The 27,721-nt window shown below is 37.8% G+C and overlaps 10 protein-coding genes and 2 non-coding genes across 12 annotated transcripts; 9 read left to right on the forward strand and 3 right to left on the reverse strand.

Moving 5' to 3' along the window:
- Window positions 1-1,519: 1,519 nt before the first annotated feature.
- DPS1 (aspartate--tRNA ligase DPS1) lies at window positions 1,520-3,193 on the forward strand (the record flags this gene model as incomplete). The annotated part of the gene is made up of 1 exon (XM_003687720.1): window positions 1,520-3,193. One exon carries the CDS (start codon window positions 1,520-1,522, stop codon window positions 3,191-3,193), a length of 1,674 nt encoding a protein of 557 aa, XP_003687768.1.
- A 278-nt stretch (window positions 3,194-3,471) lies between these two features.
- COX19 (Cox19p) lies at window positions 3,472-3,822 on the forward strand (the record flags this gene model as incomplete). The annotated part of the gene is made up of 1 exon (XM_003687721.1): window positions 3,472-3,822. One exon carries the CDS (start codon window positions 3,472-3,474, stop codon window positions 3,820-3,822), a length of 351 nt encoding a protein of 116 aa, XP_003687769.1.
- Window positions 3,823-4,981: 1,159 nt separating this feature from the next.
- KNS1 (serine/threonine protein kinase KNS1) lies at window positions 4,982-7,249 on the forward strand (the record flags this gene model as incomplete). The annotated part of the gene is made up of 1 exon (XM_003687722.1): window positions 4,982-7,249. One exon carries the CDS (start codon window positions 4,982-4,984, stop codon window positions 7,247-7,249), a length of 2,268 nt encoding a protein of 755 aa, XP_003687770.1.
- Window positions 7,250-7,849: 600 nt separating this feature from the next.
- Window positions 7,850-8,566, forward strand: MRPL15 (mitochondrial 54S ribosomal protein mL57; the record flags this gene model as incomplete). Its single annotated transcript, XM_003687723.1, has 1 exon — window positions 7,850-8,566. The coding sequence occupies one exon, from the start codon at window positions 7,850-7,852 to the stop codon at window positions 8,564-8,566; it is 717 nt and encodes a 238-aa protein (XP_003687771.1).
- A 404-nt stretch (window positions 8,567-8,970) lies between these two features.
- On the reverse strand, window positions 8,971-11,817 carry TPHA0K02050 (uncharacterized protein; the record flags this gene model as incomplete). Its single annotated transcript, XM_003687724.1, has 1 exon — window positions 8,971-11,817. One exon carries the CDS (start codon window positions 11,815-11,817, stop codon window positions 8,971-8,973), a length of 2,847 nt encoding a protein of 948 aa, XP_003687772.1.
- Window positions 11,818-12,522: 705 nt separating this feature from the next.
- On the reverse strand, window positions 12,523-14,091 carry CDC3 (septin CDC3; the record flags this gene model as incomplete). The annotated part of the gene is made up of 1 exon (XM_003687725.1): window positions 12,523-14,091. The coding sequence occupies one exon, from the start codon at window positions 14,089-14,091 to the stop codon at window positions 12,523-12,525; it is 1,569 nt and encodes a 522-aa protein (XP_003687773.1).
- A 1,171-nt stretch (window positions 14,092-15,262) lies between these two features.
- On the forward strand, window positions 15,263-16,408 carry HIF1 (Hif1p; the record flags this gene model as incomplete). The annotated part of the gene is made up of 1 exon (XM_003687726.1): window positions 15,263-16,408. One exon carries the CDS (start codon window positions 15,263-15,265, stop codon window positions 16,406-16,408), a length of 1,146 nt encoding a protein of 381 aa, XP_003687774.1.
- Window positions 16,409-16,747: 339 nt separating this feature from the next.
- POM33 (nucleoporin POM33) lies at window positions 16,748-17,539 on the forward strand (the record flags this gene model as incomplete). The annotated part of the gene is made up of 1 exon (XM_003687727.1): window positions 16,748-17,539. One exon carries the CDS (start codon window positions 16,748-16,750, stop codon window positions 17,537-17,539), a length of 792 nt encoding a protein of 263 aa, XP_003687775.1.
- An 814-nt stretch (window positions 17,540-18,353) lies between these two features.
- Window positions 18,354-20,279, forward strand: SSA2 (Hsp70 family chaperone SSA2; the record flags this gene model as incomplete). Its single annotated transcript, XM_003687728.1, has 1 exon — window positions 18,354-20,279. One exon carries the CDS (start codon window positions 18,354-18,356, stop codon window positions 20,277-20,279), a length of 1,926 nt encoding a protein of 641 aa, XP_003687776.1.
- Window positions 20,280-20,538: 259 nt separating this feature from the next.
- TPHA0Ktrna1P lies at window positions 20,539-20,646 on the reverse strand. Its single transcript has 2 exons — window positions 20,610-20,646; window positions 20,539-20,575 (listed from the first exon to the last, which is right to left on the reverse strand). It is a non-coding gene; the product is annotated as a tRNA-Pro (tRNA).
- A 1,204-nt stretch (window positions 20,647-21,850) lies between these two features.
- Window positions 21,851-26,767, forward strand: TPHA0K02100 (uncharacterized protein; the record flags this gene model as incomplete). The annotated part of the gene is made up of 1 exon (XM_003687729.1): window positions 21,851-26,767. One exon carries the CDS (start codon window positions 21,851-21,853, stop codon window positions 26,765-26,767), a length of 4,917 nt encoding a protein of 1,638 aa, XP_003687777.1.
- Window positions 26,768-27,359: 592 nt separating this feature from the next.
- TPHA0Ktrna1H lies at window positions 27,360-27,431 on the forward strand. The gene has a single exon. It is a non-coding gene; the product is annotated as a tRNA-His (tRNA).
- Window positions 27,432-27,721: the final 290 nt, after the last annotated feature.

The raw sequence follows: 27,721 nt of genomic DNA on the forward strand, positions 1-27,721 counted from the left end.
AAGACGCCTGGTCCAGTCTGAATGTGTTTAGCGTGCGTGTGTGGGGAGACTCTGTAAATATTTCAATTAACCGTCCTGCTTTAAATCTGGTGCAGCTATGTGCTAAATTTCACCATAACCTTCGAGACGCAACGTACCTGTAACCTTTTGCAAATACACACATACATATATATATATATATGTATGTATGTATGTATGTATATGCACATGTATTTAAATAAGTGCATGTCTGATAACAGGTGTAATAAAAATAGAGTATATATATATGAGCGTATAGCGGAACTTTTATGCCATGGATAATCCGGCTGTTATTTGCAAAAGTGTTCTAACCGAACGAACGTGCAATGGTGGATGATTCAAAAAGGCCTTTGGCATGCTGGAGCTTATACAGCATAGTTACGCTTCGGTGCTGTCAAGACCGTCGTAGATCCTCGGGACGGTGCCGTATGGCGTGGAAACTAGGCATTCCATGCTGTCCGCATGCGTTTGTGTGCACGGGACGCGATAAGGAAGAGCGCAAACGTGCGAGCACACAGAGACGTCTCCAAAAAGGGGACAGAAGAGGACAGTTTCTAGGGACGATTGTGCGTCTGTGCTGCGCGCGAGCGGAGAGCGTACTCCGAAAGAACAGCCATTATTATGTAATGGTGTGCTGTCGACCAGCGTGTCCGGCGTGGGGTGTCCGCTCCCCTAATTGACGACGCGCCGTCTGTTTGCACATTATCAAATTCCATGGTGCCACCACGGTGACATCATTTGGTGCAGCGGGCCTTCTCGGCGTGCACAGCCCATGGAAGGGCGATCACTCTGAACGGTTTTGGTATTCTATCATTTTTTCCACAGCGGCAATGGGTGTTCTCCAACGACACAGCAGAGACACCGCCAAGGCATAGGAGGTGTAAGCGCTCGCGCGCCCTGAAGACAACTTCTGGGTGGTGGTGTCCGTCCATCCAACCGCGATTGTCGAAATCCGAAGTCTCTCGCTCTCGCTTGCATGGATGGCACCCCTGGAGATACTTCTTCCTTGGCACTCGCCCATTCAACGCTGTTGTGCTGTTCACCAAGAGCCCTCTCACACGCCTCGCTCGCCCCTCTAAATGTCATTTTGAAGGTGACAAATGCAACATTATTTCTCGCAACTCGCACTGGAAAAGCCTCACGTGGCTTCCTGTAGTCTCGCTCTCGTTCGTGTTAAAGCCGTCGGGCAGAACATGCTGACGTTGGAAGCCGCCTTTTTTCCCATTTTTGGAAGGCGGGTAAATTCCGTGTCCGGGTCACGTGTTGTTTTTTGCTGTTGCCCTGTCCTCGTGACTCCGAAACAAGGGCCTCGACGCTATTGCAATCCGTTCGTATGCAGAAAAACAGAAAAAAATTTTGAGGAAAATGCAATTGCATTCACACCCGTATAACTGGCATCTACAAATTGTGTTATACAGTTGTGAGCTTAGGTACGTTTCCGTTCGGTCAATTGGCATGCCACGAGAGCCACATCACAGTTGACACACATATACATTCCGGAATGTCTGAACAGGCTGCTACCGCTACAGAAGTCCCAAAGGAGGAACAACCAGTTGTCCTGGGCGAAGATGGCCAACCTCTATCGAAAAAGGCGTTGAAAAAACTGCAAAAGGAACAAGAAAAGCAGAAGAAGAAAGAGGAGACTGCCCGTAGATTGCAGTTGGAAAAGGAGCAACGTGAGAAGGATGAGGCAAGTGCTCCGGATTCCGCTGCCGCCAACTACGGTAAGTTGCCGTTGGTTCAATCTCTGCCAAGCGCAAGAACTAACGAGTCAAGAATCAAGTTCGAAGACTTGACGGAGGACATGAACGACAAAGAGGTCCTCTTCAGAGCTAGAGTACACAACACGAGACAACAGGGTGCTACTTTGGCATTCTTGACATTGAGACAGCAAAGCCAATTGATCCAAGCTTTGCTCAGAGTCAACAAGGAGGGCTCCGTCTCCAAGAAGATGACTAAATGGGCTGGTTCTTTACACTTGGAATCCATTGTCTTGGTCCGTGGTGTTGTGAAGAAAGTCGACGAGCCAATCAAGTCTGCCACCGTCCAAAATTTGGAAGTTCACGTCACTCAAATCCATATCATCTCCGAAACTCCAGAAAACTTGCCAATTCTATTGGAAGACGCTTCCAGATCCGAAGAAGAAGCTGAAAGAGCAGGTTTGCCGGTCGTAAACTTGGACACTAGATTAGATGCCCGTGTTATTGACTTAAGAACTGCCACCAACCAAGCTATCTTTAAGATTCAATCTGGTGTCTGCCAGTTATTCAGAGAATTCCTGTACCAAAAGAAATTCATGGAGGTCCACAGTCCAAAGTTATTAGGCGCTCCAAGTGAAGGTGGTGCTTCCGTTTTCGAAGTCGCTTATTTCAAAGACACCAAGGCTTACCTAGCTCAATCTCCGCAATTCCACAAGCAACAATTGATGGTCGCTGATTTTGAAAGAGTTTTTGAAATTGCCCCGGTTTTCAGAGCTGAAAACTCCAATACTCACCGTCACATGACCGAGTTCACTGGTCTTGATTTAGAAATGACGTTTGAAGAAAACTACCACGAAGTGTTGGACACTCTAAGTGAATTATTCGTTTTCATCTTTATAGAATTGAACAAGAGATACAAGAAGGAGATCGATGTTGTCAGAAAGCAATACCCTGTCGAAGAGTTCAAATTGCCAAAGGACGGCAAGATGATCAAATTAACCTTCAAAGAAGGTATAGAAATGTTAAGAGCCAGTGGCAAGACTGAAGTCGGTGACTACGATGACTTATCCACCGAAAATGAGAAATTGTTAGGTAAGCTTGTTCGTGAAAAATACGATACCGATTTCTACATCTTGGATAAGTTCCCACTAGCAGTCAGACCATTCTACACCATGCCTGACCCAGAGGATCCAAATTACTCCAACTCCTATGATTTCTTCATGAGAGGTGAGGAAATCATGTCCGGTGCCCAAAGAATCCACGACTACGATCTATTACTGACCAGATTAAAAGCCCACGGATTATCTCCAGAAGACCCAGGTTTGAAGGATTACGTGGATGCCTTCTCTTACGGTTGCGCTCCTCACGCCGGTGGTGGTATTGGTTTAGAGAGAGTGCTTATGTTTTTCCTAGACTTGAAGAACATCAGAAGAGCCTCCTTGTTCCCAAGAGATCCAAAGAGATTGAGACCATGATCCATCCAGTATATACGCTAGCTTGCTACATCCACCACTACTATTACTACTACATAGAAGCCAAATACAATATACAAACCCCATATATATATGTCTATGTATTGACCGGGCACGTGACTATCACTGAACACGATCGCGATGCCGCGAGCAACATCCCTTTCTCCATAACAGCGAAATGAAAAACCAAATGGGAAACGTATATAAGCACGAGAGTGAGAAGTGCGTTGATATATGTGCCTGTCGCTGACTAACCGAAAGCTAGTAAGCAAACGTAAATAATGAGTGGTAATCCAGGTGGCTCGACGTTCAGACTGTCGCCAACTCCACCAGAGAGAGGTTCATTCCCATTGGACCATGACGGTGAATGCACGAATGAAATGATTGCATACATGAACTGTATCAAGTTAGTTAAAGGCGAAAACGGTGCCGTTAACTGCCGTATAAAAGCACGTGACTATCTGAAATGCAGAATGGATCATGGATTAATGGAACGTGACGATTTCAAGCACTTGGGACTTCCAGAGCCACGAGGCGCTGCCGCTGCCGCTGCCGCCACCACCAGTGATGGCGATGGCACTGGAGCCACAAAGAATGCGCCACCGACAGGCAAGAAGTTCGGTGAGCCGTAACGGGTGACTCGTTCCACTCTAATTAGACACTGTGTATGTTTTGTAAGGGGAGAGAGCGCATGTCTTTCCCATTCCATGTAAATAGGTAGCACACAATAGATAACCGAGACGGCTTTCGCTGCAACGTGCATGTCCATGCACCATCAGATCAATGGGAAGAGAATGTATAGCCATTGCCATGGATTACGTAACTTGAGCGTATCCGGGAACCGCATTTCCGACAGACAACGCAGGTCACCCGGCACCGGGCTTCTCTGTTTAGGGGTGGGGCAGTGGGCAGTGGGCTGGTGCCAACAAGACCCTTTGGAATTGAGTTAGCGCCTACGCTGTAGAAGCACCCACGCGCCCGCCTTATCGCGCCGCCGGCCGCTATCGTCTCTTTGCCGGCCAGGCCCCTCCGACTCCCCGCGGTTGCCGCGATAACCACCGCGACACCGCCGCGGCTGGCAAACCGCATGGGATTTTGTGGCAGTCTTCTATGTCCTAACCACGACGCTCCGCGCACGCGCCCACGCGCTTAACGCTGCATGATTCATTTTCTTGACGCTTTCCCCGCCCCTCCTTTCGCCCCCCCTTCCCTTCCCCGCGGCATTACATGACCATGACTGTCTCTCGCACGCGCGCAAGTGGCGGAACCAGACACAGAAATCGATCATCCCATGCCCAACCAGTCACAAAAACGACTTTCTTAATCAATCCAACGTCAACACCACTTTGAGGATTTTCGCTGACCGCACATTAGACATTATGCACGGTGACTACAACTCGATTTCTAGTAATAATCCATTTAAACGTTTTCTAAAACTCCATGGTCTCCATTATCCATTCAAATTACTATTTTAATTTTAACTCGAACTCTAATTGCCACAATTACGGAATCGATAATATATTGGATTTGATACGCTCTCATATATATATTCTTGCTTATCGCACTGCCGATTAGTAATAAAATATAGCTAAACTTCTTCATCCCCTCGCACTTCGTCGTAGTTCCAGGAGCCTAACGATATATATATAGAGTCTCTCTAAGATATATTTCACCCCCCGTTGTATGTGTGTTCATGCATATACTTATATCGGTGCATATCGAATCCATTAATATATATCCACACACGCATACACACCACTGTTTGGTAATATTCTCCTCTATTCAGCAGAGATGAGCGAAGCTAATAAAAACCCGATCTACGCAAGCAATGCGTACCCAGTCATTCTGAATGACCCGTTCAATAATAAGTTCGTCGACCTGACGGTAGCGTCTCAATCTGCCCGTAATGATCAGACGTCGCTGGAAGACAGGTCGGCCGCCCTCCCAAGGACAAGGAAGCAGAGGACAATCTCCTTGCCGCAACTGCCCTATTCGAAACTAGTCTATCAGTACAATTTCCCAGGGGACTCGGCATCCATTCCCAGGGCAAGCACCTTCCAGGGTGCCAATTTCAATACGGTGGAGACGGAAGATGAGTTGGTGAACTTGACAGGAGACTCGGCGATTACAATAGAGTCGAATAGACTCATCGATATAACCGTCGTAAGATCTCCTTCACCTGCGTCCAGGCTAGGCAGAAACAGGAATACTGACAGCATTGCCGCCACAGAGAGCAACAGCAGTAACGAGAGCATGCACAGCGGTGCAAGCAATAGCAAGCATGGTGGGCATATGAACGTTAACCAGTTCAAGAGGCGGTTGTCCTCCATGACGAGCAGGACATCGCACTCGAAGTTCTTTAAGAGTAGTAATAATAATATAATAGATGCAAATTTCAACGGCAGCAGTCAAGCTGATAACGACAACTACTTTCTTACCGACTCGAATGGGGCTCTCTCAGAGAGTGTCTCCAGGTACAAATCAACAGCCAGCAGCAGGTTGTCAGGGTCCTCCACAAGCGCAAACAATTTAACCGCAAACAATTTCAAAACAGAGAAAGATGGCCACTACCAATATAAGGACAACGATATTTTCTGTGACAAGAGGTTTGTCGTGAAAGAGTTGCTGGGCCAAGGTACTTTTGGAAAAGTCCTGAAATGCACAGACACATTGAATAACAACCATATGCTAGCTATTAAAGTGATAAAAGCAGTGGACAGGTATAGAGAAGCAGCAAAGACGGAATTAAGAATTTTGAAAACTATACAAGTAAATGATCCCGCAGGGGAGTTCCAATGTATACTGCTCAACGACGTCTTCGACTACAAAAATCATATTTGCATCGTCACTGAACTATATGGGAAATCAGTTTATGATTTCATGTGCTCTAATGCAATCGCAAGGTTCCCTGGATCGCAGGTTCAGGCAGTCGCAAGACAACTTATTAGATCAGTCTGTTTCTTACACGATTTAGGAATAATACACACAGATTTGAAACCAGAAAATATATTGCTCGTAGATGACCAGAAATATCTAACGAGACAGCTGCCAAAGGAAATAGTCAACCACTTAAGCGTAAGAAGAAAGAATGCCAGCGATGGTGGCATTCAAAAGATTCTAAAGAACCCAGAAATCAAAATCATAGATTTCGGATCTGCTATCTTCTACAACGAGTACCATCCCCCAGTGATTTCAACAAGGCACTACAGAGCTCCAGAAATTATTTTGGGCCTGGGTTGGTCCTTTCCTTGCGATATTTGGTCTATCGGCTGTGTTCTAGTAGAGTTAGTCACTGGCGAATCTTTATACCCAATTCATGAAAATTTAGAACATTTGGCAATGATGGAAAGAATTAACGGTACACAAGTACCCTCTAAATTGGTAGAAAAAATGTTTTATAAAATCATGTCAAAACTTGGAAACCTGCCTGCCGATATTTCTACCACTGTTGCTAAACATTTTGATAAAAGCACTTACCAATTAAAATGGCCAGAAACTAATAAGAGAGGAGAAATTGTCTCCACAGCAAAATCGATTAAAAGAGTTAGAGATGGATGCGATAGGATCGATAAATATCTCTCGAAGAAAATTAATCAAGACTTGTACGGGAACAATCCTCTAATGGTCGATTTAAATTTATCACCGGAACAAAATTGGAAACTTATTAAGTCAAAATTATCAAGAATGGATGGGTATAAAAATTCACCTTGTAACTATAACAATTACTACCATCTCGATAATTTCAACTTAAATGATAATACGAATTTAAACTACTATTATAAAAACGAAGATGGCTCAGATAGCCTTTCATCAGGTAATGATATGCCACAGTCTAGCTATTTAACAACGGGTGAATTAAATACAACGCTTACAAATGAAAAAAAATTATTGACAAAGGAAACGTTCTTATTTTGGTACTACTTCACGGACTTAATTAATAAAATGTTTGAATTTGATCCGACTAAGAGAATAACTGCAAAGGAAGCATTGGAACACGAATGGTTTAATTTAGGTATACTCGACGATGGTATAACCAGTTTCAACGATTATTTATCTTAAGATCGGTCTAGGGAAATGTAAAATACACTGCATTATAAATTTTCAATATATATATTCTAATTTAGGTAATTAAATAATTTACAAAACAATTGATATCACAACCTACTGCGACGTATCACATCACAACAGTTTTCATAACTTTAGTTGTATGTTAGAACTACTGGCATAAACTTAAAAGTCATATGATCGTTGTTCTTGTTTACTCCCACTTTATGGATTCATAAGCCATCGTATTGAAACTTCTCAATCAGAATACACCTTGTTCTGTCGCAACCATTCGTGAACTGACATTGACACTAAGTAACAAATTATAAAAATTTACTTTCATAAATAGATCATTATGTACGAACTGGCTGTTCCATTTTGACAAAATCTCATAGATTTAACATATGAAATATTTAACACAATAGATAAATGTATCTTTAAGCCATTTACAATTTATAATATATTATAATTTACACTCAATTTTAGGAGACTTACACATTATCATAATCATATCTATATATTTGATTAAGGAAGAAGTGATATCCAACTTGTACATCCAAATAATCTTTAAATACCGAAAACTGTAAGACGCTCGCCAACTTCATCTTTCCCTCAATGAACATTTGCAAACCAATTATAAATAAACCAATTTGGAGGCCGGCACGTCTGATTACATATTTGCACTCTGGTCCTCGTATTAGGGGTATAAAAAGAGATCCAGAGTCTTATTTGAAGAATCCAAAGGGACTGTCTTACAATAATATTAAAAGTGATGAATATCAACAGACAATTAGAAAAGCATTAAACTTAGAGAAATATGATATTAATATGAGTGATGATCTGTTATTACAATGTTTAACTCATAAATCATTTGCACATGGGTCAAAACCATATAATGAAAAGTTATCACTTTTAGGTTCTCAATTTTTAAAATATCAAGCCTCAATATATTCTATCAACCAAAAAGATACAACGAAGAAAGATTCCACAAATATTATAGAAAATGATATCAATGGTCTAGATTTCACAAATTTAGGAACGTCTTTCTCAAAATTACTGATCTCCACTGCTGTACTTTCAAAATTTGTTAAAGAAAAGAAACTAAATTCATTAATCTTTTGGAAAATGAGGGATAATCTTAAAATAGATATGAAAGGTAGTGGTGAACCTCTAGTTTGTAGCACGGTATTAAATGCATTGATAGGTGGTATGTTGTCCACAAATGGTATACAGAAAACTAAAAATTTCATTGAAAAAGAATTATTGAACAGAGAAAACGATATATCATTGATCAAATTGGCAAATGCTCATTCTGAAAAACACCAATTATGATTTTTTTGGCTAAATTACGAAACCAAAACTTAAGATATAATTGCATCTTCAGTTTTTGTAAAAATGATAAAAAAGAAACTGGTATAGGATTCCTGTACATTTATTAAACTTTATGCTAGAACCAATTTGAAAACCTAAAAACAAAACGCATACTGTAAATAAGGTAATGTTTTTTCGTTAAGAATTTAATTATAAATTATCTAAATCTGTAAATAATATAATGACTTCTATATAAATTAAAATACAATGTATATTTATATTATCTAAATAGTTAATTTTAAAACTGATTTTTTTCTAGGGTATGATAATGTCCAAAATTCCATATAAAAATAGGAAAAATAATAATACAACGCAATTGATTTATGCATATTGAAAAAATTATGTGGAGGTAAAGAAATCTGTTCTTAATTCTCATCTAAATTAGCTTGTTCGATGCTCTTCACTAACTCCTTAGTGCATTTAGCAATATCAAATGCAATACCTGCTAAACGTTGTTTATATTGTTTGTCTGCCAGATCATTTTCTTTAAATGATGAAGCTGAGGAGGCTTCTGATACTAATTCACAAAGAGTTGTTATTCTTGTGATACAATCTTCGAGACTTTGAATAATCCATCCACAATGTTCCCTCAATTTAAAATTTCTTTTCTGCTCCATACCTGCAGAAGTGGCACTCATAATTAAAGTAATTACGGAATTAATTGAAACTGCATCCTTTCTCAAACTACCTTTAGTTACGTTTGGTTCTTTGATAGATTGTAGTAAAGATTGGATGGAAGATATAACACTGACAGTTTGATGTTCAACATAAAATAATAAATCAGATAATGTATTATCAGGGTTTTCAACATCAAAAGCATCAGCTTCAAAATATATTTCTGAATTTTCTATTTCTTCGTTTGTACCTAGGTTATCTTCATTGTCAGTCTTGTCTTCCTTGACTTCCCTCATAGAATCAAGATCGTTAATGGAAGGATCAACCAAATTTGATGATTTATCCAATTCAGAATCTTCTTTAGAACTAGTTGAATTCACAGTTATCTCTGGAACTGATTGAGCTATTAATGCGCGATTGTCAAATGCTTCAGTTTCCTTTACAGTTTCATTAAGTTCATCCTCTTCATCATCTTTAGTCTTTGTCATATGTTCAGTCTCGCCTATATTTTCATCTGAATCTTGAACTTTGTTAATATTTAGAATGCCAAGGCCAGTTTTTGTTGGCTTAGCGATGTTTTCTTCTGCCACAATGTCAGAATTTGATATAACCTCGGCAGTTGTTGGTTTCGTGGATTTAGTATCCATCATTGATGAGAATAAACTTGTTGAGTTTGGTTTCCTAACAGATGGAGGGGTATTTGCAATATTACGATTTACTTTTTGAGTTATCTTCAAAGGCTTAACAGGTGATATTTCTTTCGTTTCCAAAGTTAGATGTGATGGAATTGCAGTTAATGTTGATCTAGTGCCGCTCTTTACTGAATCATTTGGAGAATTTAACGTAGATTTATCATCTATATTAAAAACAGCATCAACTGGTGTGCTTACGTCATCTAATCTTCTGATTTTCGCCGATGAAATTAATCTACAGAATGAAATTGCTAATTCAGAGATAGAGGCTTGAACTGTAATTTTTGGTAACAAATTCCCATAAATCAAATAGTATCTGACGGTACTTATTAAATGAGATATACATACTTTTAAAACAGTAATTTCATCACGGTATTCTGTGATAGGGACAAAATCCATTATTTCTTTTGAGCAATTAGAAATCTTTAATAACAGTTCAAATAATTTATTGTCAGTGTCTTCTTCATCATTTTGATTTAAGGCCTTGTAAAACTCAGAAATAAAGCAATGTAAGTGAACAACTAAATGGTAAGGCACGTTACCATCATCGACGACAAATTTAACTAATGAATTCTCTTGTAGAAAATCAAAATTATTAGATTGGGTTTCAGAGCTGAAAGTGTCTTTGAAACTATTTGGCAAAAGTTGAGCTTGTTTCTCTGATAGTTGTAATTCGGCAATACGTTGTTTTAATTGTTCGTTTTCAATCGTTAGTTCGCTAATTTGAGCATTGAGATCAGAAAATTGTTTAATATTCCTATCGGTATTCTCATCTACAACAATGTTGATATCTTTCTTTTCATCAGGAACTATATTATCGTCGTTATTTTCATTGGAAACAGTATCAACATATTTACTTTCATTAGGAACACTATTGGTATCATTTTCTTCAGTTGCCATTGAGTCGTTCAATTTTATTCCTTCAGCGGCAATTGAACCTTCAGAGCCTATCTCTTTGAATGCAGTTTCTAGGTCTGCTTTTATTGGTGTCTTCTCAGTAACTACATCAACAAATGGAGTTTCATGGTTTTCTTCGGTTGTTACGGTCATATTTGGCACCAAACCTTGCGATAAAACAGGAGATTCAGTTGTGTGATCAGTGTTATCAAAAGCATAATATTTATCAACAGGACTGAATATACTATACCCAGGTGAACTGGTGGTACCGTTAGTCTCCCCCATTTGATTTGGTGGCTTAACTACATCATTACCATCAAAAATTGAAGAAGTAACATTTGGTGTACGTAGCGTTGGATTATATATTTCAGAATATGGTAATACTGTCTTCTGGACTGAACCTCTGGTTTCAAAAGGAACTGCTTCATGTTCATTTGAGTCTCTTTTGAGGTTTTGTTTATCCTCTTTCTTGTCTTCTTCTCCATCTGATGACCAAGTCAATGAGGCTTTTCTAGCAATAACATGAGAAGTTTGGATAGTTCCAGATGGTGGTATTGGGGATGTAGGTTGAGTCTCTGGTCTACTTTTATCGATTTTTTCTTCTTCTTTTCCTTTTTCATGTTCTGCTTCCATGGTATTGCTGTCATATCCTCTTCTTTTAACTTCAAATAGAATATCCGTAGCCAGATCACAGAACCTTGGTTGTGTTAAATTGGACAGTTTTTCTCTGGCTTGATTTCTTTTCACATGAAAAGAAGCTTTTGGTAGAAGATGCTCTGGCTGACCATGAGCTTCATCTAATCTTCTCTGTAACTCATCATACACATCCGTACTTAGTTCGTAGAATTGAGAATCTGATAGCTTGAATAATTTACCTCTTGCTTTATGAGCCCTTGATGATTGCGAACGATCAGTGTTCACACCAGTGACAGCAATAAAGGTAGCAAACTCATCATGATATTTGAGCATATCGGATTTCATTCTTTCGTTATCAATTGGCTCTCTCATTTTTATATTATCGATTTATTTTGTAATCTTTAAGAGCTCATTAACACTGCAATGCTTTATTGATCCTTCTTTGCAACTTTTCTTTTTTGAAACAGCTTATTGAAATTGGTAGGAAGAAACCAAAATCACCTTTAAATTAATGAATATTGAGATATGAAATATAAATATAATTATTAATAAACAGTTTCAAGAGTAATAGATTAAATTTATTATTTCAGAATCAATGAATGGATTCTTGATTTTATTGCTTAATATTTTTGTTTGGTATTTTTTTTCAGCTTAGAAATCGCGTTAGACAAAAGTAACAGTTTCGCGACTGGAATCATTTCCATTGTCAGAGAGCAAGAATAAACATTTAAGATTGGTGATAATTGATGATTTGGCCTGACCAAATGTCATTGCAGGTTAAATAAAACAATTTATTATATATGTCATCATGAATAATATCTTTTATATAACTGGCAATGACTTTATTATGAAACCTTTTGAAATTTAAAACCAAATGTATATCTATATGTTAAAAAGGACTTTTATTTCAAACATTTTCATTTATAGTATTTATTTTTTTATTTTTAGTATCTATATATAAAATATATATATGTATATTCTTGCTCAATTTTAAAACTCCTCTTTTATGTCATCCAAATTAATTATTCCTTGTAGTGTGTATTGCGATTCAAACGATTAATTCGTTTTATTTAGGTATCAACGTAGAAACCCTTTCTTCTTTTGAGCAGGAGATTGAGAAGCTTGAGAAATTGACATTTCAAGACTATGCTTTTTTTCTTCCAATGCTTTTAATTGCTTTGTTAATTTCTCTTTCATTTCCTTATGTCTTGCAAATAATTCATTTTCAGATTTCTGTAATTTCTTTTCCTTTTCTGAAACCTTATTTTGGAAAACAGACTTCATTTCAGCTTCTAATTTAGCCAATTTTGCTTCATGTAATTGTTTGTCTTCCTTTTGTCTCATTTCAGGATCGAATTCCTTAAATACAGAATTATCTTGTTTAATTCCTAATTTAATTAATTTTTGTGATCTATAACTTTCATAAAGCACATTATCAGTTTTTTCACGTAATTCTTCTAAGCATTGTCTAATCAATAAGTCACGCAAATAAACAAAGTCATTATGTTGAGCATTATCAACTTCGATTACACCCCATGGATAAGCACGACCTCTGACCTGTTTACCTTCGGCATTTGTAACTAAATTGGTAGAACCAACAACAGCATATGGCATTTTGTTATATAGTTCATTTGTTAAATTTATAGTTTCAGAATCATCGAATTGATATGTTGGTGGTCTAAATAATTGGACACCAGCTTCAGTTAATTGGTTCAAAATTCTTGCTTTGAAAGAAGTAATTTCTTCGTCAGTTAAGATATCAGATTTTGCTATAATTGGAATCAAATTACATTTTTCATGTACAGCTAAACAAAACTGCAAATCCAATGGTTTCAAGAAATGAGCAGTTGGTTCGATCAAGTATAAACAAGCATGGATTCTGTTATCTTCGATGTTAGATCTATTGATTCTATTTTCTTGATCTAAATATTGATCGAATCTGGAGTTAATTTCTTTAACGATTGGTTCCCAACAATTTGTGTTATCAATTGCATCACCATAACCTGGAGTATCAACAACGGTCAATTTCAAAGCGACACCATTTTCTTCAATGATAGTAGATATAACTTCAATTTTAATATCATTGTTCGATTCGGCGCTCTCTTCAGGATATGCAGCAGCTCTATTTTCTCCATTGTCTTCTAATTTAATTTCAATGTTATCATTAACTTTACTTGTTGATAAAGTTGATCTAACTGCGTTTTCATCCTTATAAATATTTTTGTTGAATAAAGTATTAACTAAAGTCGATTTACCCATACCTTTTTCGGAGACAACTAACAAATTTAAATTAAAACCTTTTTGAATTGATTTTCTATGCCATTGTTTTGGTAAATTTGCAAAACCAACGTAGTTATTCACTTTTCTGCGTATAACTTTCAAATCAGGTTGTTCAGGTATTTTTTGACCGTGCTTGCCGACGTCCTCGTTGTTGTGCTCATTACTAAACTTTTCTTCTTGCTCATTAATCATACTAATATCGTCTAAATCATGACGTTCTGCTAGCTGTTCAGCATTAGTGATATTAACACTTTTTGAACTACCAGCAATCATCATCCCTGACATTCCATTAGACTCACCGTACTCATTCATCGACGAATTATCCTGCACAGGCATTCCACTTAGATCCTCTTGTTTAATGGACATTATGCAAATAAAAAGGCTTACTGTCCCGTCCTTGTAGTATTTATTTCCTGGTCTCTTCCAATATGAAGCTGGAAACAACAAGACGACCTCTCACACTCAAATTAGATACACACACACCCATATATATATATAGAAGCGTTCACAGGTCTCGATAGTCCTATAGATCAACTGGTTGGCTAGGTGGTCCGGTCTCTGATGGCTGTAATTAGTGAAGTATATTCTCAATCTCTTTACAAAACAAAACAAAAATTTATTTTGTTTCCGTTTCCAGATCTTGATTTTGGCGGTCTTTTCGGAGCATTCGTACGGGATGTTCTAACCAATTTCCTTTTTCGGCAAGCCAGATGTTCGAGCAGTTTGGGTTTTGTGTTAAGGACCACCAGGCTTTCGAAGGTTTGGGTCAGCCAATGGTGGATCAATTGGATGGGCATATGACGTTCAAGAGGTGCATGCATTGCTCGGGCTCGAGAGGGAGAGTGTGTGTGTGTGTGTGTGTGTGTGTGTGTGTGTGTGTGTGCAGGTTTGAGACCTGCAACGTCGGCATACGAACAGCCAAGTTCCCAGGCGGGCTGGGCAACGGCCCAGCGGGCTTTAGTGCAGACCACCCAGGACCTGATCCGGTAGGGTAAGAATTTCGTTTGAGGTGACACGGATGTTGATGTAATTGATTACATGGATGACGATGTCAAGAAGATCGCAGAGAGGGACAGAGAGACAGTCAGATGGATCTCGTGGTTCTGGGGCAGTTGCCTTTGGGTGGAAGGTGCGGTATTCTACCCAAGGTCTGCATGCTTATTGAAATATGTCATATGTTCCAACGAAGCGCCCACTCTTGCAAGACGTCTGGTGTTTCTTGAAACCATTTCAACGGCTTCGAGACTAACTTCTGCAGTCTGAACGACGTCGAACACCCTCTGGACTCTTCTCTCTTATGGCGTTGCGTCTTTTCCTCTCTGCGATGACAGGTTCACCGTGACAGACGCCAAACTGATCAATTCGCTTACGCGTTTTTCCTTAAAATCTAATTTTTCAGTGCACACCCTATATAAGGAGATGCACATACAAACATATATATACGTCTGTGTGAATGTGTATAGAGAAGAAGATTATCTACTTGGACATACATTTAGTTGACTAGCCCATCCATATATACCAGAACAAGTGCGGCACAATGGACAAGGCAATTAAAACTTTGGTCGTAGAGGGTGCTAAATACACAGCAAACAGTGACCTAGCAAATGCGTCGAAATGCTATGCGGAACTACTGGATTTGGAGTCCAAGACAGCTGGTAATGCCATTAATCCCGATCATGTCATGCTATTGGCAAGCTGTCTTTACCAGCTAGGTGTAGAGAAGAATGATATGTTTGGAGGGGGTATGGACGATTCAGAAGGTGAGGATGACGATGGTCAAAATGAGGACTGGGTAAGTGACGATGGACAAGACGACGAAGATGCTGACAATAAAGATACAGAGGGAAAAACTGACCTAAATTCGACATTGTATCAGTTTGATCAAGAAGAAGAGGACGAGGATCCGACTGATGGTGAAGATGGTGATGAACAAGCTGCCATCGATGAAGAAGTGTATGATGGAGAAAGTGAACTAGAACAAGACAACAGCGACAATGAAAATCATGACCCGGAAGATGATATTGACGAAGAGGGTCTGATAAGTTACGTTGACTACTTAGAAGGTGACCACTTCCAAAATACACTGGAATTATTACAAGTTGCACGTATCATATATATGGAAAACTGTGACACTGGAAACGTTGATTCGGTGACAAAATTGAAGTTATCCGCTATATATGACTTGTTAGGTGATGTCGATCAAGAAGTAGAAGATTTTGCTACTGCAGTGGAGGATTACAAACAGGCTATCGACTACATAAAAGAAACGGATGAATTTGAGAATGAGAATGAACGTGAGAGTAAAATCCTGACTACATCGTTAAAATTGATTGAAGCATTAAGATGGCTAACAGACTATTCAGCATTTACGAAAGATAAACATAAGGAAATATTAAATTCAACACAAATATTATTGAAAAAGAGAATTGACACTGGATCATCGATGGATAAAGAAGATGATGAACAACAGTTGAAACAAATCGAAAACGATATAGAAGATTTAGACGATGAAAATGCAGGCAGTAAGAAAAGAAAATTAGAAGAATCGATCGATACAGAGGCATTGAAGAAGATTATCTTACAGAAAGCTATGGGTTTTGATTTCGCATCCTCAGAAGAATCTGCCAAAAACGTAAACGATCTATCGTCAATGGTCTTCAAGAAAAAGAAAGGCAAGAAGTAAGGTCTATGAAAAAAGAGTATTATTAGAGTTATAATGAATTAAATATCTATATGCATGTATGTAAATTAATTGAATATATGTCCTATGTAATAGAAGTTTACTTACCTATCTGTTGAGGAGACACGCAATGCAACCGGCGCTATCATTTGAGGCTGCTTTATTATGGTGACTTTCTTGAATTTTCTTTTTTTCTTTTTTTTGTCCTCTGGGAAAAGACATCCTTAAAGTAAACTTGTATATAAGAGAATGCATAATCAGGAAAGGTATTTATGTATTTTAAAGTCGTGTATTCTATTTTGTGTTGATCATGAGATAATAAAGCAATAAGTAATCAAAAACATGCCTCCAAAACCTCCAACCCCAAGCGCCCCAGTTAAAACTGTTGGCGAGAAATTCATTGAACTGGCCAAGACATTACAATTTGCCTGGTTTTTTGGCCACGTTGTGGTTCTAATCAGTTCGCTATTGTTTGTAATCAGTGGCAAGCCTTTCTTCTATAGACTTGCGTATGCTGGTGTAATTGAATCGTTTGGCATCATCAATTACCAACACTTCCATCTGAAGCCAAAAGCCAAGGACACTGAACTGAATCTAGTGAATTTGTTGACTAACGAGAATGTATTATACACTAGTTTGTCTGTGTTCTGGTTCCTAACGCCTCCAATCAGATTCACACTACTACCATTTTTGATTTTTTCTCTCTTCCACTCGTTGAACTATTTGAAGAACAATCTCTTACCAAAAGTGTTTTCCATCAGCGTCGAGAGCAACAACAGGGCTGTTGTGTACATCGACCAGTTTGTCAAACAATACAACGAGAGATGCATTAGCCTTGTTGGCAGCATTGAGCTGAATCTATTGTTGCTACTAATAGTAAGATTTGTGTTTTTGTACTCGAGATCGTTCATCACCCTGGCCGTGTACCTGTTATTCATCAAGTTGAGATACGAGAACAGCAAGTATATGAAATCGAATTTTGCGCAATGGAGAGTCAGATTGGACGGTCTATTCAGCCATCCTCAGGTCCCCCCTGCCGTGAAACTATACTATAGCAAATTCAAGGACCTACTTTTCAAGGTGTCTGCCTACAACTTATCCACTCCAGTAGCGTCGCCGGCCAAGAAAGAGTAAACCTAAGTATACATCTATGTAAGTATCTACGTGAGCGTCTTCAATTGATATATATACATATATATATATGTATATAACACACCAATAGATATTACCCTACGCAAACCCTTCTGCCACACCGTTACCCTGAATCATCCAAGGCACGCCACGTGACATAACAGACGCACGTGATACCCACGTGACACCAAGAACGTCGAAAGAACGAAACATCGAAAGAACCTTCTAGAAGAAAGCTGCTCCTCTTCTCAGCTCACCCCGCCTCGCGCCGTCTCGCCTCGGCATTGACCCTCCCAGCCGCAACTGTCGAGACACTGCCCGCCCGAAACCGCAATGGAATCTTCCAGAAGCTTTAAGATTTCGAAACTTCTTGCAACTTGTCATTACGTATCTGTGTATCTGGGCCTGTATCTCAGCATGTATCTCAATTGTCGAGCGACAAATAGCTCACCTTATAAGCCAGTTGGTACTCAAACCGATTTAGTGGTTGCTTACCGGTCAGAGTGCTGTTTAACACTGCGGTCAGTGCAAGCTTCTAGAGCCTTCTTCCAGTGCTCACTAGCATTCAATTACTAACTCTCGAGAGGTTGGCAGAATGGAAAAAATGAAAAATTCATTATTATATAAATGGATTACTTTTATCGATTGAACAATTTCTTTCTGATCTCACATCCTCTCTCGTCAGTTCTCGTACTGCTTATTACTTCTTCTTTTCAGTTATTCTCTCTTATAGAAAGAGAACAAGGATCTATACTTACGTAAATTAGTTTACCTAGTTATTAAACCTATCCAAACTCGTATACAGGAATATTCAAACATGTCTAAGGCCGTCGGTATCGATTTAGGTACTACCTACTCATGTGTCGCTCATTTCGCTAACGATAGAGTCGATATCATTGCTAATGATCAAGGTAACAGAACCACTCCATCTTTCGTCGCTTTCTCCGACACTGAAAGATTGATTGGTGATGCCGCTAAGAATCAAGCCGCTATGAACCCAGCTAACACTGTTTTCGACGCTAAGCGTTTAATCGGTAGAAACTTCAGTGACCCAGAAGTCCAAACTGATATGAAACATTTCCCATTCAAGATTGTCGATGTTGATGGTAAGCCATTGATTCAAGTTGAATACAAAGGTGAAACCAAAACTTTCACTCCAGAACAAATCTCTTCTATGGTTTTAGGTAAGATGAAGGAAACCGCCGAGTCTTACCTAGGTTGTGACGTTAACGACGCTGTCGTCACCGTTCCAGCTTATTTCAACGATTCCCAAAGACAAGCTACTAAGGATGCTGGTACTATTGCTGGTTTAAACGTTTTAAGAATCATCAACGAACCAACTGCCGCTGCTATTGCTTACGGTTTAGACAAGAAAGGCCATGAAGAAAATGTCTTGATTTTCGATTTAGGTGGTGGTACTTTCGATGTCTCTTTATTATCCATTGAAGATGGTATTTTCGAAGTTAAAGCTACTGCTGGTGACACCCATTTAGGTGGTGAAGATTTCGATAACAGATTAGTTAACCACTTCGTCCAAGAATTCAAGAGAAAGAACAAGAAGGACTTAACAACTAACCAAAGAGCTTTAAGAAGATTAAGAACCGCTTGTGAAAGAGCTAAGAGAACTTTATCTTCTTCCGCTCAAACTTCTATTGAAATCGACTCTCTATTTGAAGGTATTGATTTCTACACTTCCATCACCAGAGCTAGATTCGAAGAATTATGTGCTGATTTATTCAGATCTACTTTAGACCCAGTCGAAAAGGTTTTAATCGACTCCAAATTAGACAAATCTTTGGTTCACGAAATTGTCTTAGTCGGTGGTTCTACCAGAATTCCAAAGGTCCAAAAGTTAGTCACTGACTACTTTAACGGTAAGGAACCAAACAGATCCATTAACCCAGATGAAGCTGTTGCTTACGGTGCTGCTGTCCAAGCCGCTATCTTGACCGGTGACCAATCTTCTAAGACCCAAGATTTATTATTATTAGATGTCGCTCCATTATCTTTAGGTATTGAAACTGCTGGTGGTGTCATGACCAAATTGATTCCAAGAAACTCTACTATCCCAACAAAGAAATCTGAAACTTTCTCCACTTACGCTGACAACCAACCAGGTGTCTTAATTCAAGTCTTCGAAGGTGAAAGAGCTAAGACAAAGGATAACAACTTATTAGGTAAATTCGACTTAAGTGGTATTCCACCAGCCCCAAGAGGTGTCCCACAAATCGAAGTTACTTTTGATGTTGACTCTAACGGTATCTTAAACGTTACCGCTGTCGAAAAGGGTACCGGTAAGACTAACAAAATTACTATCACCAACGACAAGGGTAGATTATCAAAGGAAGATATCGAAAAGATGGTTTCCGAAGCTGAAAAATTCAAGGAAGAAGATGAAAAGGAAACTCAAAGAATCGCTTCTAAGAATCAATTAGAATCTATCGCTTACTCCTTGAAGAATTCCATTAGTGAAGCTGGTGACAAGTTAGAAGAAGCCGACAAGGAAACTGTTTCCAAGAAGGCTGACGAAGTCATTGCCTGGTTAGACAGCAACTTAACTGCTACCAAGGAAGAATTTGACGACCAATTAAAGGACTTACAAGAAATTGCTAACCCAATCATGACCAAGTTATACCAACAAGGTGGTATGCCAGGTGCTGAAGCTGGTGCTCCAGGTGGTTTCCCAGGTGGTGCTCCACCAGCTCCAGAAGCTGAAGGTCCAACTGTTGAAGAAGTTGATTAAACAGTTTAGAATAAATCATATTAAGATGATAAAACTGTAATATATAAATATCAATGTACATCTCACCAATAAATTATATACTCATATTTAATGAATAAAGCATAATGCATTAAAAATTTAAGTTATATTTTAACTTGTAATTCTTCAAGTGTGGCATTCTGTATTTATGTAATATCTCAAACAGATATGTATAACCTATATTGCAAAGTTTGTAGTTTTTTCGAGAAAACATTTCATTGTTGTAAAAACTAAAAAAGATGGGGCGAGCTGGGAATTGAACCCAGGGCCTCTCGCATACTTGAATTGTTTCTCAGCACAGGCTGAGAAGCTTCCCAAAGCGAGAATCATACCACTAGACCACACGCCCTCCAACTTGTAGTTTACTGTAATACGGATACTACAATAGACAGAGTTATGACAGGATTATAATATAATAGATAGACAGATGTAAGACAGACTTGTGGAGTAACAAGCTTATGTTGGGTAGTTCCAACTGTCAGAATTATTGTAGTGTATGTGACAGAACTAAGTGTTTATGACACTTTGTGTGGAGAAACAAGCTTATGTTGGTTAGTTCCAACATCTAAGTTAGTGTCATTAGCCACTTCAGTTGCTCTAGTATAGTCCATCTTCTTTATAGTTAAATAATCGATTGGTCCTTTATTAGTGTATTTAAACTATTCTATATAGAGTTAGAAGCCCTCCTTATATATGAGTTGAACTGACAGTTGAATGAACACGTACACATGTTCATTCATCCTCCTAAGATCTTTAGTGCTGTATTGTACATCTGTGTTTATCGCGTAGCCATTTACATTGTAGTGAGAAATTTTCACCTACCACTTGGAAGATTGTTCTAGACCTTCTTTCCATTAGTAAGTGATCTATTAGTTCTGGACTCAAAGTGTCAGAATTATTGTAGTGTATGTGACAGAACTAAGTGTTTATGACACTTTGAGTCTAGAACTAATTGATCACTTACTAGTGGGAAAGAAGGTTCTAGAACAACCTTCCAGATGATAGATGAAAACTATTCACTGTAATGTAAATGGCTGCGTGATAAACACAGATGTACAATAAAGCACTAAAGAGCCTAGGAGGATGAATGAACACGTACACATGTTCATTCAACTGTCAGATTAACTCATATATAAGGAGGGCTTCTAACTCTATATAGAATAGTTTAATTACACTAATAAAAGATCAATCGATTATTTAACTATAAAGAAGATGGACTATACTAGAGTGTCAGAATTATTGTAGTGTATGTGACAGAACTAAGTGTTTATGACACTTTGAGTCTAGAACTAATTGATCACTTACTAGTGGGAAAGAAGGTTCTAGAACAACCTTCCAGATGATAGATGAAAACTATTCACTGTAATGTAAATGGCTGCGTGATAAACACAGATGTACAATAAAGCACTAAAGAGCCTAGGAGGATGAATGAACACGTACACATGTTCATTCAACTGTCAGATTAACTCATATATAAGGAGGGCTTCTAACTCTATATAGAATAGTTTAAATACACTAATAAAGGACCAATCGATTATTTAACTATAAAGAAGATGGACTATACTAGAGCAACTGAAGTGGCTAATGACACTAACTTAGATGTTGGAACTAACCAACATAAGCTTGTTTCTCCACATGGAGGTCTTACCCGGATGGATAACGACCATTCGAGTTCTCAGGTTGTAAAGGAAACCCTTCAATCAAATATTGAGATTCCTAATGAGAACACAGATGTTTTCATTAGAACATTTAAAAATCGTTTAAGCACCCTAGAGGGCTTATACGAAAAGACTATGATGAAGCATGACGAATTTCTTAACTCAATCGAAGCTGGTGACTATTTAAGCAAAATCACTAAGCTGGAAGAGGAAGAAAAAGGTCTTGAGCTGAACATAGAAAAATTAAGGACGAAAATCATTGATAGAGAAGGACTGTTAAATAACAGAACCACTGCTCATACAAGAACGTCCATTAATAATACTGTAACAAACGGCAGTAACAAGGAAGAAGGTAATCAACAAACTAACTTGATGAACAATGGATCATTAATGTTCAAGACATTAAATGGTAAAGAAGTTGTTATCAATAAGAATTACCTTCCACTTAATATTGAATTTAAACTAATCAATATTGAGGACCTTCCGTTGTGGATCAAGGAATTCGTTAAATTCCTAAATTATTACAATTTAGATAATTTAAATGAATTGCCAGAATCTACAATAATTGACCCTGTAGAAGATCAATTCATAAAGGGTCAACTCAAGGAAAATATCAAGTGTGAAGATATATATGACTTTATCTTCATGGAGAATAGTTCCATTGAAATCTTAAACGAAGTTAAGAGAATTTTCTTAAGAAAACTTAACTTTGCCAAACGCCAAAAATTATGGAAACAAGTGTCAATCACTGAGAAATCCAATAATTTAGCTTTACAACTAAATTTATTGAATAAATTAGTTGGAATTGAAGAATTCATTGACACCAATAAGATGGAAATCTTCAATTTGATTATCAATAGGATTAACAATCAAGTATTGCAACGAATTAATGCAGTACCTATTGATCTATCAAAAATAACTCCTACTCAATATCTAGGAATTATTAAAAAACACGCAGAGGATGCTTTTGAATTTCATGAACAAATAAAGCAATTTTATTCATCTGAACGAGAAGAAGCCAAATCTAACTCTAAAAATCCAGAAACTCTTAGGCCTATTGTAAAAAAGGTACAGAGAAATCCAGTACAAACGAAAATATCCACAAAGAAGAATCAATTAAAATCAGCTGTGGATACAGTAATTGATTCAGGATCTGGGATTAACTTCACCAATAAAAAGGGATTAATTTTCAATTATAGAAAATTAACAACAATCCCTGAATATTCTGGTGTCGGATCTTCAAGCAATCTGCAGATCATTGGACAGGGGTCCTTAAGAGTTAGAATGGATAATAACGGAAAATATCAATACATTCCTGTTTACTACTGTCCAGATGAAGATGCAACAGTTCTGTCAGCCATTGGCCTTCGCAAAACACTTGGTTTTATAATTACCGAAGATTACAAAAATCTAAAGAATGACAGCATTAGTATTAAAATACATAACGTAGCCAATACTACCTGGATAAAGTCTGATGATTTACTATTATCTTCCAAAGATAATAGGACTTCGGAAAAATTAACGAAGGCGTCATCCATAAGATGGATTAAACCTTCGACAAGCTTTAATAATAAAACTGTGACTATACATGAAGCACATGAAAGATCAAATCATCTTCCTGTAGATGTCATAGTTCACAATATTGAAAATAATGCTTTTTCAGATGTTAACAAAATCAACTTAAAAAAATCAGAGCTGATCAATTTTTACTGTGAGCAATGTGTTCAAGCGAAAATGAAACAGCATGATCATATCAAGGACTCCATGAATAAACACTACGAACAAATGCAACCAGGACAATCCTGGAGCTTAGATATTCGTGGTCCTTTAGGAAAGAACCTTGCAAAAGTTGATAACTACTTATTATTGATGGTAGATAATGTTTCAAGATTTTTACTAGTATCCACACATACGAATAAAAATAAAGAAACCATTTCTCTGCAAATCAAAAATAATATACAGTACATCGAAAAGCAATATGATCGAATTGTAAAAGAGCTTATTGTTGATAGAGGATCTGAATTTACTAATGATTCTCTAAAAACATATGTATCGGAGAAAGGTATTAAATTAATGCTTACCGATACAAACGACCATGCTTCCAACGCTCGTGCAGAAAGATTCATTGGTATTATGAACAATGATATTAGAACATTAATGCATAACAGTGATCTTCCTTGGGCACTCTGGAAATATGCAGCTCTTGCAGCTGCTAGAATCAGGAATTTGTTCATGACTAAGAAGTTAAATTGTAGTCCAATGACCACATTATCAGGAAAGAATGAACAAATTCGATTTAATTCCTTCTTACCGTTCGGTGCGCATGCGTTCGTAAAAAATCAAACAAACAACAAGTTAACCAATCAAGGTATACCAGCCATAACCTTGTGTAAGGATCCAAATTCCTTTGGTTACTTGTTCTATCTACCACAAACTCGAAAAGTCATTAGTACTATGAGTTATATATTGGCTAATTCTGAAGTAAACGGTGATTTCATAGATCCAAATAAGGTCTTAAGTGAAATCGTTCCTGATAACGATGACACAAATGAAGTCACATCAGAAGATGCTCTTGAAATTGAGGCTGAACCCAGTAATGCTGATGACATTACTATTATCGAAGGGATTGAAAATGACACTCAGTATAAAATTCCGCCCAATATTCAAGAAGACACTGTCTATGGTCTGGATACTATAAATATTCATGACAACCAAAAGGTTTCTGACCACACTCGCTCGTCGACCGCCGATGAGGAGGTCAAAGAACCTACATTGGAACAGGACACTTCGAATACTTCAGACAACCATTCTGTCCACGAAGCTCATATGTCTACTTTACCAAAGGACACTGCTACTGCAACTTCACATATTGATATTTTGCCAGACAGTGTCGCAGAAAGTGAGCCCGTTAAAAATGTCTCTGATCAAGAGCTGCTGTTAATCAACCGTTTCGATAATAAGAATTCGGACAAGTTTCCCAGCACCGAAGCCATGAAACAGAGAAGGACAAAGCTGTTTCTCAAAGAATTTGCTTCAATCACTAGACGTCCATTAAAGTCTCGGAAACGTGAACTTACCACCTTGGATCTTGAGGAATTTGAAGCAGCGGAGGAACAGAAGAAAAAAATCAAGTTACGTTCTGTACAAGCAGTCAATAAAATTAGAACTTTATATTTTAAGACTGCTATCACCAATAATACAGACGTTCGAGAACGAAAACTCTTTTCGGAAGCATTTGAGAAAGAACTACAAAATCTTTTGAAGATGCAAGTTTTTGACACATCAATCTCCATTCCTAGAAATCAAGTCCCAGCTAACCGAATTATACCTCTTCAGACTATATTTACGGTGAAGCGTGATGGGACTCATAAAGCTCGTATTGTTTGCCGAGGGGACAAACAAACGGAAGCCACCTACAGTAACTATCATACAGATCTTCTTCAAATTGATACTTTGAAATTGTTCCTGATGATAGCCAATAACCGTAAGATGTGGATACAGACTTTAGATATAAATCATGCATTTTTGTATGCTGATTTACGGGAGGAGATATATGTTCCACTTCCACACGATAGGAGATTTGTGACACCGTTAAAAAAGGCACTTTACGGTTTAAAACAAAGTCCTAAGGAATGGAATGAGCATCTAAAAAAATTCCTGAACAGTATTGATCTGGATGACTCCAGACATACGCCAGGTATATTCAGAAATCACGATTATAGCATCATGATAGCTGTATATGTAGATGACTGTGTCATAGCTGCTAAAAGTCAGGAACTTCTAGACGAGTTTGTTTCCACCTTAAGAAACAGATTTGAGCTTAAAATTATTGGAAAAATGAATCAAGGCATTCTACGTACAGATGTACTAGGAATGGACCTTGATTATAATATTGATGAAGGTAAAATCAGCCTATCATTGCAATCTTACATTGAAAGTATTGAAAATGATTGGCTTGATAAAATTAGTCATATTAAAACTACTTCTATTCCACATGTTTCATCCTATGAACACAACATCAAAAACATTGATTCTATGGACACTAAAACAAGATCTAAAAAGATCAATGAACTGCAGAAGATAAATGGCGTGATTAACTATATTAGATCTAGATGTAGATATGATATAGAGTTCGCTGCCAATAAACTGGCCAGGAGTGTGAACTTTCCAGCAGACAACGTTTTTTACATGGCTGATAAACTTATGAACTATATTTTCCAAACTAAGTCAGAAAAAATTGTGTTCACAAGAGAAACCACTGATAACCCGGCCATAACTCTGCTATCTGATGCCTCACTGGGTACGGAACATGACATGAAGTCCAGAATGGGCATAATGTTATGGTATGGAGAGAACCTCTACAAAGTCATTTCAAGAGCCTCCTCAGCTGTCAGAAACTCATCTACTGAAGCTGAACTGGACGCTATCTATGAAGGATCTAAAGAGGCATATTATCTAAAAAAGATTTTAGAAGAAATGAACCTACAAAAGGATCCAACTGTCATTTCCATTACAGACAGCAAACCTAGTATTCAATATCTAAAGAACAATTATAACTCCAACAGAAGAGATAGATTCCTGGATTTGAAACTAGCTAAACTCGAAGAACGGATACGAGCAGATGACTTACTAATATATAAAATTGCTGGCACTGATAACATTGCTGATGTTTTAACCAAACCGGTTAGTTGTGAAGACTTTAAGAAACTAAGATCTTCGATGCAAAACAAACTGACTCCCAAAGATATTCTTACGATAACTGACCCAGGAGAATTTCATAGTCCATCAAGTTCTATATCGACAATCAGTTAAAAAGATTATTGAAATATGTCTTTACGGGGTGTGTCAGAATTATTGTAGTGTATGTGACAGAACTAAGTGTTTATGACACTTTGAGTCCAGAACTAATAGATCACTTACTAATGGAAAGAAGGTCTAGAACAATCTTCCAAGTGGTAGGTGAAAATTTCTCACTACAATGTAAATGGCTACGCGATAAACACAGATGTACAATACAGCACTAAAGATCTTAGGAGGATGAATGAACATGTGTACGTGTTCATTCAACTGTCAGTTCAACTCATATATAAGAGGGCTTCTAACTCTATATAGAATAGTTTAAATACACTAATAAAGGACCAATCGATTATTTAACTATAAAGAAGATGGACTATACTAGAGCAACTGAAGTGGCTAATGACACTAACTTAGATGTTGGAACTAACCAACATAAGCTTGTTTCTCCACATAGAGCAACTGAAGTGGCTAATGACACTAACTTAGATGTTGGAACTACCCAACATAAGCTTGTTACTCCACATATATCTGTCTATCTATTATATTATATTCCTGTCCTAAATCTATTATTGTAGTAACCATAATACAATACAACCGTTAACTTATTGCCATCTTAGTATAGTGGTTAGTACACATCGTTGTGGCCGATGAAACCCTGGTTCGATTCTAGGAGATGGCATTTTTTTTTTTAATTTCAACCCAGTAAAGAATTCTGTTCTTGTCAGTAACACCAACTTTGAAATAACATTTATTGTTGCTTCAACTCAGTAAGTGAACAAAAAGTACCAAGCAGGATTTCACACGAGATTCTTAGTTAGTAATGTTGTTCACTAACATTGAAACTGCATCAAAAAAATTTCACGCCAGACACGTTATTAGTAATAGACATATTACTAAGATCTGACTGCGGTTGCCTGGAATAAGAAATTCTCGATCGCGCATTAGTAATGAAATGGATTATGTAATTGA

Source organism: Tetrapisispora phaffii, chromosome 11, assembly GCF_000236905.1.
Source record: "Tetrapisispora phaffii CBS 4417 chromosome 11, complete genome".
Classification (NCBI taxonomy): Eukaryota; Fungi; Ascomycota; class Saccharomycetes; order Saccharomycetales; family Saccharomycetaceae; genus Tetrapisispora; species Tetrapisispora phaffii.